Source organism: Hippichthys cyanospilos, chromosome 8 (genome assembly GCF_059441005.1).
Source record: "Hippichthys cyanospilos isolate Australia breed blue-spotted pipefish chromosome 8, RoL_Hcya_1.0, whole genome shotgun sequence".
NCBI lineage: Eukaryota > Metazoa > Chordata > Actinopteri > Syngnathiformes > Syngnathidae > Hippichthys > Hippichthys cyanospilos.
Window position 1 is genome coordinate 4,108,437 of NC_142376.1, and position 14,187 is coordinate 4,122,623.

At 39.7% G+C, this 14,187-nt stretch overlaps 1 protein-coding gene and 1 long non-coding RNA gene across 7 annotated transcripts in view; one reads left to right on the forward strand and one right to left on the reverse strand.

Moving 5' to 3' along the window:
* The window catches only part of LOC148419877 (uncharacterized), an 80,196-nt gene extending 67,987 nt beyond the window's left edge, over window positions 1-12,209 (forward strand). The window contains exons 3-4 of the long non-coding RNA XR_015866318.1: window positions 3,231-3,389; window positions 12,063-12,209. This is a non-coding gene — a long non-coding RNA (uncharacterized LOC148419877). The remainder of the gene's footprint in view (window positions 1-3,230; window positions 3,390-12,062) is intronic.
* Window positions 1-13,129, reverse strand: part of ebf3b (EBF transcription factor 3b) — a 115,370-nt gene extending 102,241 nt beyond the window's left edge. For all 6 annotated transcript variants that reach the window (XM_088420763.1, XM_088420760.1, XM_088420762.1 and 3 more), the window contains exons 1-6: window positions 12,386-13,129; window positions 12,013-12,169; window positions 11,873-11,936; window positions 11,745-11,800; window positions 10,364-10,437; window positions 5,743-5,811 (exon numbers count right to left, since the gene is read on the reverse strand). In XM_088420763.1, the coding sequence (XP_088276889.1) occupies window positions 5,743-5,811; window positions 10,364-10,437; window positions 11,745-11,800; window positions 11,873-11,936; window positions 12,013-12,169; window positions 12,386-12,516 (551 nt within the window). In that variant the 5' untranslated portion in view covers window positions 12,517-13,129. The remainder of the gene's footprint in view (window positions 1-5,742; window positions 5,812-10,363; window positions 10,438-11,744; window positions 11,801-11,872; window positions 11,937-12,012; window positions 12,170-12,385) is intronic.
* Window positions 13,130-14,187: the final 1,058 nt, after the last annotated feature.

A 14,187-nucleotide genomic window follows, 5' to 3' on the forward strand; every position in this document is an offset into this window, starting at 1 on the left:
GTTTCAAAACGTTTTGACTAATAAAATTTTGCATCCAGAATGCACACAACATGTGGTAAAGGGACTCTGCATTAAGATACTTCATGTTCTACTCAATTATCTCTTACTTTGAAAAGAGCCTGTTTTTTTTTTAAAAGGGGCAGTAAACAGACGTTTGAGCAAACATGATGAATAATCATGATTTCAATATTGACCCAAAAAATCGCTATTATTCCTTTTCAGCCCTACTTTCACATTTGAGAACGTACGCCTTCAAAAAAATTGGCGTTTCTAAACTTTTGACCGCCATGTATGCGGTCGCTATTGCCTTCAAGTTTAATGGCGGCCCTGTTTCTGGAAAACGCACCAGTTCGAACTCAGTTCAGGTGCTTAACTTAACTGCACCCCCCCCCTTGGAAACTCCCGGCGGAGCCCGTACGTTTCCAAAGCTTGTATTTCCACGCCGTAATTGTACGCAGACGCTGCTGATTCCGAGCTCTCGGACCCGGGCGGCCTTAGCTTTGCGTCAGTCAAGTGGATTGGAAGTAATCAGGCGTCGTCGGCGCAGGTGCCTGGTAATGACGTGCGTGCGAGGGCGACACATGTAACACAAATGGCAGTAAAACACGGCAGCCGCGGCGAATAATTTAACAGCGGCGTAAAAAGGAAAAGGAGAAAAAAAAAATCAACCCCGTCCCGCTTGGGCTGTTTTTTTTTTTTTTTTTTTACTAGCGAGCCTCCCCCGGTCACTGGGAACCTGCGAGGGCGCGCTGACAGCCTCATAGTTACGACATGGAGACAATGGGAGGGTCTAATGAGGAACATATGCTTTTGTGTTTCAACAGAGCCGCTCATTGTGCGGGGGAAAGGGATACTCCACTCCCATTCACAGCCGGCACAATGCACCCCCCCCCCCCCCCCCCCCCCAACCCTCCCCAACCCCCCCTCGCTTGACTTTTAATTCTAGCCCCGCCCCTCGCCATCATCCCGCTCGCTTAAGTTACACGTTTTGTCCGGAACAATGCGAAACTCTAGGATGACGCCGAGCGGACATGAAAGCGCCGCGTTAAGAGCGCGTCGCATGCGGCATCCCCTCGCTCGCAACGCGAGAGAGGGAGCGAGAGAGAGTTTGCCGCGCAGACAGCGGTAGCTGCGGTAATCCATCCCGGCTCCCAGGGCAGCCGGCTCCTACTTGCCCATGCATGAGAAGCGGCTGGAGTGGAGTGGCAGCAACAACTGCTCAGCCCTATTTGATTACTAATAAGAGAGTTGTCCCCTCTGTCAGATAGCGGGCATTCGCCGCTAAGCAAACAGTGATTCCGCCTAGTCAAACATTAGCATTGTCGTCTCTCCCCACGACGCGCCGAGAGTTACATTCGGATGCCCTCTCGCGCACGCGCGCGCGCACTTTGGCTCCCCCTCGCCCCGCTTCACCTCCTCCAGCCGCGTAAGATATATTCAGATTGGCTTATGTATTTGAGCAAGTGGGAAATGTGGAGGAAATGGGGGACAGGCGAGGAGTTTTCAGGATTGAACCTGGGATTGAACCGGTGCTTGTCAAATAGTGGGGCGCCGATGACCCCGAGAAATGGGCTTCAAAGTTGACATTTGGTAAAAGTTGATATGTGTTGTATTTTTCTTTTATTAATGTTCAAAATTATGCATGTTTAGGTATACTTCATACTTTTTTGAGATAATGATCTTATTTATTGTCTCGGGGGTATTCTTAGATGACCCCATGAAATGGGCTTCAAAGTTAAAAGTTTATATGTATTGTTTTTTTTCTTTTATTAATGTTCAAAATGATGCAATTTCAGATATACTTAAAACTTTTTTTTTTTTTAGATAATGATCTTATTTATCGTCCAAGGGTGTATTTTTGGATGACCCCAAGACATTTGCTTCAAAGTTGACATTTGTTAAAGTTTATATATATATTGCTATTTCCTTTTTATTCATGTTAAAAGTTATGCAATCTCAGGTATATTTAACACATTTTTTTTATTAGATAATGACCTTATTTATTGTCTCTGGGGGTGTTCTTGGATGACCCCAAGAAATGGGCTTCAAAGTTGACATTTGTTAAAAGTTGTATGTATGTATTTTATGTATATGTATTGGGGTTTTTTCTTTTATTAATGTTAAAAATGACGCAATTTCAGGTATACTTAATACTTTTTTTTTTTTAGATAATGATCTTATTTATAGTCCAAGGGTGTATTTTTGGATGACCCCAAGAAATGGGCTTCAGAGTTGACATTTGTTAAAGTTCATATGTATTGCTTTTTTGTTTTTATTCATGTTAAAAGTTATGCAATTTCAGGTATATTTAACACATTTTTTTAATCAGATAATGATCGTATTTATAGTCTCAGGGGAGTATTCTAGGATGACCCCAAGAAATGGACTTCAAAGTTGACATTTGTTAAAGTTTTTTATATATTCCTTTTATTTTTTATCATTGGTAGGAATGCTGCAATTTTTGGTGTACTTAATAAAAAAAAAAAATTATAGCTAATGATCTTATTTATAGTCTCAGGGGGGTATTCCTGGATGACCCCAAGAAATGGACTTCAAAGTGAACATTTGTTTAAAGTTTATAGAGATATTTCATTATATCTTTTTGTTGATGTTAAAACGGATACAAGTATACTTCATATCATTCTTTAATTGATAATCATCTTATTCATGGTAGGGGTTCTTGGATGACCCCAAGAAACTGGCTTAAAAGTGAACATTTGTTCAAAGTTTATATATAGTGTATATTGTTTTTTTTTGTCTTTGTTTTTTTGTAAATATTAAAAAGGATGCAATTTTAGGTATACTTAACTTTTTTTTTTAATAAATAATGATATTATTTATAGTCTCGGGGGGATATTCTTGGATGACCCCAAGAAACGGGCTTAAAAGTTTGTCGAAGGTTTATTTGTCTTATTTCCCTTTTGTTAATGTTAAAAAATGACAATTAATAGATATTGATCTCATTTATAGTCACCCTGGCAAAAAAAAGTAATGATAATAAATGAACATTTGCAATAGCATTGAGACGCAAAAACTGAACCGCGGTGTAGCAAGGGAAAACTGTAAGAACTATGCATTAAATTGTCAGCCACCAAAAATCCCTAACTCTTAAAAAAAATGCAATATAGAGCAAACATCGAGTCATATACACCGTAGATTTCAAGCTGTGTCGAAAGCCGTCGTTGCCGTGTGACAAGCGCTCATTTCACATAATTGTCACGCCATTTCAGAAATTTCCCAGTGGAGCCATGCCTTGAGATGGCAACACCCAACCACTTTCAAATCACATTGGTTTCCGAGCAGAGGAAGGACATGACCAGACGGTGGCAGTAATGTACCGAATACCAAGAGGCACCACAGAAGAAGAACAACAAAGCACAATACATGAGGTACACGTTCCGTTTTTTGGATGAAATCAAAATAATGACTGAATATGCTGAGGGAAACATTGACATGCCCCCCCTAAAAAAATAAAATAAAATAAAATAAACACACAACAAATAAATATTCCGCCTGACTTATCCACGGCGGCGTTTGTTCGCCCACTTTGGATGGAAAGAGGGAAGGTCACAGATACGTGGCGGCTCCCCTCCAGGTGCGAGCAACACAAGAAAAAGAGATACACACAGGAGCACAGACCTCCCCCAAGGCGGAAAAAAAAAAAAAGACGATTTTTGGATCATATTCTCCTGCTAAGATTCATGGCTGAATCACAAATGAAGAAAACAGGCTCGTACAGTACCGTGATGTGCAAATGTCCAATCGTGGCTTCCCGAAAAGGTTCGGTTCCGTTCGATCCTTCTCATAGGTCAAAGGTCAAATCAAGGTCAATGAGGGTTTCTCAGTATGGGGTAGATATTTTGATATATTTGAATTCATTTATTTGATTTTGAAAAATCAAGCAATAGTCTCAAATGAAAAATAGCACAATTATGGTGCAAAAAAAGGATCCACCCAATATTTGCTTCAATTTGACCCGATTTTTTGTCTTGTTTTACATAAAACGTCCGTTTTTTATAGGTTGCCTTATGCGAAACAACCAATTGTTGGGGGTCGGGGTTTTTTTTGGCAAAACAAACCAGGAAATTGGGTCAACTTGACCCAGATTTTGGTTCAGTCCTTTTTTGGCCCATAAATGGGTTATTTTTAACAGGATTGTTTTTAAAATGTATTAAAAATGTTTACTTTTGAAGTTGATTCATTTTAGCAGTTGTGCTTTTTTAGGTGTAAATTATAAACTGTAAATCAATATATTTAAAAAAACAAACATTTTTTTATGTAGAGTTTATGATAGATTGAATATTTCTATTGCAGTGTTTTCACTTTAATTTTTCAGTGTAAAGAGTCACTTTTAATCAAAATGTGTCATATTATTTGGTTTATGTTGCTGTATGTATTTGGGAGTTTGGTAAATATTTGGATCAAAGATAATTATTGGAACATTATTTTCTGATATTTTTGGAGTGTTAAATATACCCTGTGACATTTTTTTTCTTTGGGCTTCGTTTTATTTCAGTTATTATTTTTTTAATTTATAAATACATAAAATTGATTTTTTTTTTGGTCTGGTCCGTCTTAAAAATAGGTAAAAAATTAACAATAATTGCAAAGTAAATCTGCAAATGGTATGAAAGTGCATGATGTTATTTTTTTTTTTTTTATAAAATTGCTATTTTTAGACTGATTTAAAAAAATATATACAAATAGAAAGAAAAATAGCAAAGTAAATCTGCAAATGGTATGAAAGTGCATGATTTTGGTTTTTTTATATATATAAAATTGCTATTTTTAGACTGCCTGATTTAAAAAAAATATACAAATAGCAAGAAAAATAGCAATGTAAATCTGCAATACAAAAATTTATGCTCATAAAGGAAAATCTGCGATTGAGTGAAGCCACAATTACTGAACACCGATGCAGCTAGGGAACACTATAGTTTTAAAGTTTTTTTTTTCTGTATGATAAGAATCATTAAAAAACTTAATTTTCATTTTGCGGCATTTTTTGAGGTTTAAAACTGGTCAATTTGGCCTTAAATTTAGTTAACTCTAATTCATGCAGTCAATATACAACAACAAAAAAATGGTTTGGAAGTTGACGCAATATAATGAATATGAAATTGTCTGTTTTCACTTTGGGACACTTTTGGATAATTAATCAAATTTCCTCGTTAACATTATTGTTGTCCTCGAGATTAAACATACCGGTTGAGTTAAGTTAAGCGACACGTTTTGTTTTTGCGATATACATTTTCACCGCGCTACTCATCCTTTCTTGTCATTTTGCCTCCGACTCGACGTTTTCACAAAAGCGTACTGTACGGAAACCTTAAATGGGATATTCCCGCCAAAGGAATAATCGGCGTGAAGCGTGACGTCTCGCTCCCCCGGCGGAGAAAAAAAGCCGCTCGCCGGAGTTAACGAGCGACGGCGCGATCAACAAAAGGGTGCGTGCGAGCCAAATCAACAGCGAGTCGCCCCAGCTAATTAGCTGTATTCCCAGCGTGATCCTCTAGTGATTGAACCACCTGCGACTAAACTTGCAGCACCCCCATCCAGGTGGTTGACCGCCCCCTCGGCGCACAGGTAGCTGGGAAAGACCCCCCTCGGCCACTCCCACGCCCCCTCCTCAGCCCGAGAGGGAGGGGACGGAAACCGGTTCGTTCGAGGGGGCTCGGCCGTTTAGGCGCTCCTAAGACTCCGCCCCCGCCCAAAAGATACAAGGCAAAGCAGGGGTCCTACCTGTCGATGATGACCGGGTCCGACGGGGTCTCGTTCCGGTTCCCGCAGCTTTTCTTGTCGCAGCATCGGCTGTCGGGAAAAAAACGGGAAGGGTCAAACGGATTTTTACCGGAATCGATCGTGAGCGGAAAAGTTTTACCGCTTACGATTGGGGCCGTCAAAGATTAAAGTTACAAAGTGACAAATTCATCCGATTTATTTGTGATTTTAAAAATGCTGGGTCAAAAATGAGCCAATTTGTGGCAAACGTGACCCCCCTCCTGCATTGTTTTGAAAAAAGCAACGCAATATTGGAGGGTGTTTTGGAAAAAAAAATAAAAACACACTCTTTGGGGTTTTTATACAAAAAGGCCAATGTATTTGGGTTATTTACTGCAATATATATATATATATATATATATATATATATATATATATATATATATATATATATATATATATATATATATATATATATATATATATATATATATATATATATATATATATATATATATATGGACTGGTCTTTTATTTATTATCCAATTGTCTGTCCCTTTTGAACCCAATTTTTTTTTTTTTTTATCAATTTCCTGAGTTTTGTATGACTTTGGGTCCTTTGTTCGACCCATTTATTTTTATTATTATTATTATCCGATATGTTCTCCTAAATACCCTGCCTTATTATTTGTGTCCACTGTAGCGGATGTTAGTTTTTGGTTAGTATCTTTTGAGTTATTAGAACCACCACAAGTTTTTTCAAGTCAAGTTGAGTCTTGTTTGACCCATGTTGTGGAGTGATTAATTAATTTATTAATTTTCCATATACATTGGGGTCTACTGTGTGTGTATATATATATATATATATATATATATATATATATATATATATATATATATATATATATATATATATATATATATATACACACACACACACACACACACACACACATACTGGGTCAAAAGAAAGAAACCACACTTAGAAAACACTTGGGTCAAAAATAGCCCAATTTGGGCAAAACCAAAAAAAATGCATTATATATTCTGGTGCAAAATAATGTAGAAAGTTCTTTTTTTCATCCAAATTGGGTGATTTGTGTTTTCTGAGTGTGGTTTCTTTCTTTTGACTCAGCTTTTTGGAATAAAAATATATATATCCTTCTGAGACCCAGCCTATTCGTTTACGACCACTTTAGTGGACATTAGTTTTTGGGTAATACCTTTTCTCTCGTCGGAGCTACCCAATTAAGTCCTACTGTGTTCAAGGTAGGTCGCTGCCGCTGGGCCGCAGTTGACTTTGCTATCTTGCCGAGACAAAATGGACACAACGGTGGACACGATTGAATAAGCTACGTCTCAGGAGGATATGGCTAAAACATTTTGGTTTTTCGCGTCTGAAACAAGCTAGTAGAACATAAAAAGGCATTCAAAGGAAAAAAAAGAAGATTAAAAAAATGATCCTCGCCCCTCCCATTGACTAACTTACGGAAAAGTCTTTTTTGTCCCGCCGGCTTGGAAAACGCCGGCGCAAACACGAGCTCCCCCAAGCCCAGCGTGCGTTTATCGAGTGGCTACCATGCGCGAGGCTAGCTTGCCTGCTTGCATTGATGCCGATAGATAAAAAAAAAAAAAAAAAATGTGGAAAAACAACATGTTGTGTTGTTTGGCTTATAGCGTTGCAGGGGAGGGGGGATGCATGGGGGGGCAGGCGTGGCGTGGGGTGGGGGGGGGGGGGGGGGGGTGGAGGCAGGGGAGTCACTTTTCACAGCTTCAGCTTTTGTTTACCTCTAATTGCCAAGCTGCTATTTCTGAGGGAGATGCAAGGTGCCACCCTCCACCAATATTTCTGCGAGGCATTTATCAATTATGGCCTCAAAAGCACTAATCTATCTTCCACCACATGTTTCAGACGCAAACACCCCCACCCCACCCCACCCCGACCCCCCCCCCCCCCTTTTTTCTACCACACCAATCCAGAGCTTGCAGCTAGCTGACTTTCACATCCTTTGATTTGAACATGAATTAGAAAAAGAAAAAAAAAAAACTGAAATAAACAAATTCATCATCCGGGCCTTGTATTTGAAATGAAAACTCGGGAGAATCGGATTGATTTACGCCATATGGTGCAGGAAGCCAAACAAAGATTTGTGCAAGGATACTGTCGATCGAGCTCGCTCATCTTAAAAAGAAAAAGAAAAAAAAAACGTCTGATTTACAGCGGCAATAATCTCCTCATTTATTCCCATCATTTCTGAAGCCCAAAAATAAAAACTAAAAATCTGATCTATGACTCGCCTTATTATTATTACCGCTCAACACTTTCTTGATATTCCACTTACACAACAAAAATCCCCCAAAACCGCAAAATCCTCCTCATCCATGACACATTAACCATCTTTTTTTATTGCATCCTTTTATCATATCCTTGCCCCTATATTTGACCTCATTCAAAAGTCAACATAATCTCTTCAAAAGTCCATATCTTACTTCACTATTGACTGAATCATCACATGATCAATGCTTGGAATATCATGTAGAGCAAAATATTGCATAAAGCTTGTTCAGTGAAATGCAAATTGAGGCATTATCTTCTTTTTGTGTGGATTGTGCAGGTGTGCGTCCGCCGTGGTTATTCATCAAGCCGCGCGTGTAGCGACGCCGCTTGTCACCGTGTCGTGTACGCCGCGCACGCATCACTAGTATCTTTGCACTAGTGACCCCAAATCATCCCATCTCAGTCATTGAGAATGATAACCATAAAGCGGTGCCTCCAAATTATTAGGAACGACTCACTTGTCAATCAAAACCTTTGGAAATTCCAAAGCTATGCCGGATGTAACAGTAAGTTTACCGTCGGTGATATTCGCAGCCGTGTAGGTATTAATAGCGCTCATTACGCAAGTGCAAAATATTAGGGACCACTCTCAGCGTGAATCGATAGACAACAGCTCTGGCGATTGTTTGCACAGCTGCACACTTCTGCTGAATTAAGTCAAGCTAAAGCTAACGTACCGAGGGGTAAATTTCACATGAGTGACGTGAACCGAAATATTAGGGACAAGTCGCAATGATTGCAGCCATGCAAATTGTAAACATTGCTTATAAGAGTGAAATAAGTGTGAGAGTTCTGATGTTAGGAGTCATTGATAACAATCATATGAAATGATGGAAATATCAATCGCTAAAATCATGCCGTTCATTTTTACAGCCACTCAGGTGACAAATAATAAACTTGCATGAATCAAAAGTGGCGTTACTTTGGAATTGACCTATTTTGCTCATGCGCAGTATTGATCATGCGATGCAAATCATAATATTAGGAACAGCTCTCCGCCTCCAGCGATATACTTGTAATAACACAAAGCAAAATCTCAAATTGAGTGGCAGTCAAATGAATACAAAAATACTTTATCGCTACTTTATCATATGGTCATTGATAACAAGACAATATCAGTGCATCCAAAATTTTAGGAACAGCAAAACACTTCTGCGAGCACTACAAACTATAACAGAAAACATATTTCCATATAAAACTATTGCAATTACTCTCAATGGGATCACTTGCCATAAAATTACAGGCAGCCAAAAAAATAGAAACAGCTACAATCTTCTACAACCCTGCACAGCGTATAATAGTCATGTAACTACTCTTACTGGTCATAATAGCAAGCAAAATATTAGGAACCATTCTCAGCATGCAGAATATGAAAACATAATCCTAATTACTGCTTTCAATAATATTACAGTAAGGGAAATATTAGAAACAGGTGATGCAATACGTTTGCCATTTATAACAATAAACATGAGGCATATGTTGTGTATTATAGTAATGTAAGGACTCTCAAACTGGTTATGCTGGTTTCGAATAGCAAAATATTAGGAACAGCACCCAGGGCACATGGTGGATTTTTTTTTTTTTTTTTTTTTTGCGCACGTGTGCCGATTGTCAGGTGTGCCTAATGTTCTGTCCACGCCGGATATTCCGAGTGTGACGAACAAAGTGATGGATGCGCGTGCAAATTGAGGGTGAGTGATGAGTTTACGCGAGGGGGGGGCGGGGCGGGGGTGCAAAAAAAAAAAAAAAAAAAAGACCATATGATGCATGCGCATTTCAATGGAAACAATGCAACAACAATAATCGTCAAAACAGGAGGGTGTTTTGTTTTGTTTTGTTTTGTTTTGTTTTTTTGTTCAACTGACTAGTATCCGAATTCAATGCTGGGATTGGGGGGGGGGGGGGGGGGTGCAGAGGGGATTGGGGGGGGTGACAATAACAACAAAAGGCGTTTCTTCCCCTGTCCGGGTATCGGTGACAGCGCTTGAATGGCGGCGCAACGTGAGAGGCGCAAATTTGCGCAAATTGCTAAAAGGCTCGCTGAGCATTGCTGACAGCTGAGCGCTCACTCCAAAGAAAAACGGGAAAATATATTTAATATAGCTACAAATATATATATATATATATATATATATATATATATATATATATATATATATATATATATATATATATATATATATATATATATATATATATAGTTTTTAAAGTTTGCAAACGTTCTTTGCGTTGCACGACGAGTCACACACGTCACAGACGAGGAAATTTTACAATAGAATTATTAAAAAACATAAACTGTCTTACCTGCACATGATTTCGTGAGTCAGAAGAACTCTGCACATTTCCGGGTTCTTGTCTTGGCCCTCATAAACGATGGCCTTTGGGAATGAAAATTAAAATGACAACTTTAGCACGGTGGTCATTTTTTTTTGCCTTTCAATTTCGACATCACATCCAGTTTTTAATCGTCGCAAGTTGCGCGTGCGTAAAACTCTTTCTGATTTTAATATCGCATAAAAATGTATTTTTTTGCGCCTCATCTCTTTTTAATCTTATTGATGAAATTCCAAATACTAATAATTCCAATGTGTATTGTTTTCCCTCCCATTTAATCCACTTAAGACGGACAGACTGACAGGGGTGTGTGTGTGTGTGTGTGTGTGTGTGAGGGGAAAGGGGGGGCAGAAGGAGGGGGGGGGGCATTCTCGCTCCAATAGAAGTGTCATCAATATGCTTATAATCTGGGGATATTTGGGGGAAAGTGTTAATGGGCAATCTGTTGTTTATTTTTGAGCCGCTAACAATGATCTTTTTCTGTGGATAAAACGCGCGCACACGCGCGCACGGCGCGGCTGTCTGGCGGTGTACGCTCGAGTAATTTTTGAGCATTGGCTGAAACAGATGGCGGGGAGCGATCACTTCTGCCGCCCTCCATCCCTCCTCCTCTTCCTCATCCTCATCCTCCCGTTTCTAAGGAGACTCAGCCCAACGGCACCTTTTCGAATTCAAAAAAAAAGTTGCCGTCGTAAATAAATCAAACGCCGGCGCTAATTATCGTCAAATGTAACATAATTTTGAACAGTTGTATTGATGACGCGGCGGGAAAACGGGGCAGAACAAAGATGAGTTTGTTTTTAGTTTGTTTTATTTTGATTTGAAGGTTTTCCGAATTGCTTTTGACGGACGTGGCCGTTTTGCAGCGGAGGAAGGCGAAATCCATAAATTGCTTGTTCTGCGTCATTGACTCGGATCATTGGCGCAGGAATGTGTGTGTGAATGTGAGTGTGTGTGTCGAAACGTCACGGCTCTATTTCTTCAATTAAAAAAAATACATAACAATAAATAAATTGCTAATCTCTTCATTGGGATTTTCAAACGAAATAGGCGGCGTGCGTTTGTGTAAAATTGATCCCAAAGAAGGAAAAAAAACGTGATGAATATAACGTACATTTATTTTTTTTTCCTTTTTTTTCTCATATGGGTTTCACCTCTCAGCCTTTTGCGAGAAAAGGGATCATATGGAGCAGACGTGCTCTTTAAATTTTTAATGTTGGACAAAGTGAGTCTCGCAGGCTTTCAGCTTCTCACGTTACGCCTTGTATCGAATTTTCTTTTTTATTTTGATCAATATTCATATTTTCGGCCGAGTTATTTTTCTTATATTTTAACAGCCCATGCAACTTACCTGCTTCGTCATGGAATCGATTAGCCGAATGTAAAGATCCTGTTCTGTTCTGACGCCTGTTCGGAAAAAAAATATTATTATTAATATTATAAATATCAGGTGTGGTCATCGTATCTGAGTCTACTCACCGTTACTGTACAATAACTGTAGTTTGTAATGAATCCCATTGTTGGTTTTTTCACTGGTAGGCTCCTGCAACGGAAGAAAAATAAATGAAGTGATTTTTTTTTTAAATAGTGGCAAAAATTGAGATTTTTCGGGGGCTTACTTTTTCTTTCTCCACAAAGTCGACAAAAGCCGTCCTCTCGATTTCCACAGGCTGCCCCTGCCTGTCATACAAGGCCAGCACGAAGTGGAAGAAATTGGACTTCCTGAGGTTGGACGGCGGCTGCTTCTCGTAGTGCGCCCGGGCCAGGCCGACTCCGCTGCGGGGTCAACAACAAGGACACACCGGGGGTAGGTCCGGTTCTCGCCACAAAAAAAAAAACCTTCCAGCGAGGCATTTGGACTCTTTTTGCCGGTGCGAGATGTTTGTTTTTACCAGCAGCGAAAAGAGTCCAAATTCCGAGATGGAAGTCCCATTTGGATTTTTTTTCGGGGGGAGGGGGAGGGAGGGGGTGACAAATTGACCCTCGGTATACCTTTGCGCGGCCGTGTTGGCGTCCACGACCCCGGCTGTGTGCATCCACGAGCGCACCGAGTTGAGCCCGCCGAGCGGTTCCTCCTTCATGGTCGTGCCGCCTCGCGGTATCGTCTCCTGAATCCCAAACATGGAGCCTCCTGCGTGGTGTGAGAAAGCTTTAAAAAAAATGATTAAAAAAAAAATGGGGGGTAAATGGGGAAAGGGGAATAAGGGTCCACGCCGCGCGTGTCGGCTTATCCGTCCAAAAAAAGTCCACACAGGTCCGCTCTCCCTCTTCCCTCCGTCCGCTGTGAACAATTCTCAAAAGTGTTCGAGTGAGAGATATCCACACACGCGCGATGGTTTCAAAAAAAAAAAAAGATATTAATGTTTTTTTTTAGGCGTGGAGGAATTAAAAAAAACGATTGTGTTCGTGGGTGATGCTGCTCTCAAAGTGGACACATCCCCGAAGCACCGGCGTCCAAAACCTTTAGGACTTGACGAAAAAAAAAAAAAAAATAGAAAAACCCCACTCGTGGCGGTGGAGGGGGAGGCAAAAAAAAAGAGGTGCCTTCTTCTTGTTCTTCTCCAAACACTGGTCGCCAGTGGAAGGTGCTCCTCGCTCCGCGCGAGATGCGGAAGTGTCGGCGTCGGTGTCGGCGGCGGCTGGTGATGTGGAAGAGGGGCCCCGTTGCTTGGCTGCTGCGCTGGATGCAGGGAACATGCAAAACTAAGCCCTCTTTCCCCGAGGACTGCACTCTTTCCCGGGAGCCAAAACTCTAAACCCACGGGAGAGGAGTCGTCACGGGATGACGCGGGCGAAGGGGCGGGGCTTTAGCCATATACGGAGGCGTGACGCTTCCTGTTTCCAAAGCGCCGAGCAGAGCGAGGTTTTTTTTTTTCGTTTTTTTTTCTTTTTTTTTTTTTCCTGATCCACTTTTCACCACCTCTTCTATTGTAGGGTCCTCTAAATGTGGTGAGATTGACTTTTTATTTTTAATAAATAAATTAATGTAAGCGTGACATTAAATATTAACAAGTTGATGTTTTTTTTTTTTTTTTTGCTTTTTTGACTGGTCCACTTTTTACCACCTCTTCTATTGTAGGGCCCTCCAATTGTGGTGAGTTTTATTTTTTATATGTTTTAATAAGTCAATTTTAACATGATATCAGCACATTAATGTATTTTGGGGGGGGGCTTGGTCCACCTTTAACCACATTTCCCATTATAATAACTAAACGTTTTTCCATTGCGTTTATTTTTTTAACTATTTTTTTAAGTATATAATTAAATATTACCACATTTATATCCATTTATTTCCTTCATGTTCACGTTTCACTTGTTTTCCGAACATTATTATTTTACAATATCTTATTTGTCTTTGATTTGCCTCGTCCGTATTTCGCCCTCTTTTGCATGATAGGTTCTCCTAAACGTAATGACTTTAATTTTTTTATTTTTGAAGAAATAGATTAAGTATGACATTGAATTTGAACACATTCATGTCGCGTTTATTTTGTCAAATGCAAACATTCGTTGAGTAAATCGTGTCGTTTTGGAGTATAATTAAAATCGTTTTCCTCAAAACGGACGACAATGGCGATTTTTGCTTTTTCTTTCCAACACCCCCACCTAAAAATAAATGTTTAGAATCAAAAACACATCCCGGGAATTTATTGTTTATTTTAGAGGCGAATTCGATTTTCTGTTCCCCTCCATTGTGACGTCACGTCGACTTGTACCTTCCATTATTAGCCGCAAGTGGCCGGAAAATCAGCAATAATAAGACACATCTTCATCTTATTTTTTTTTTTTTTGCC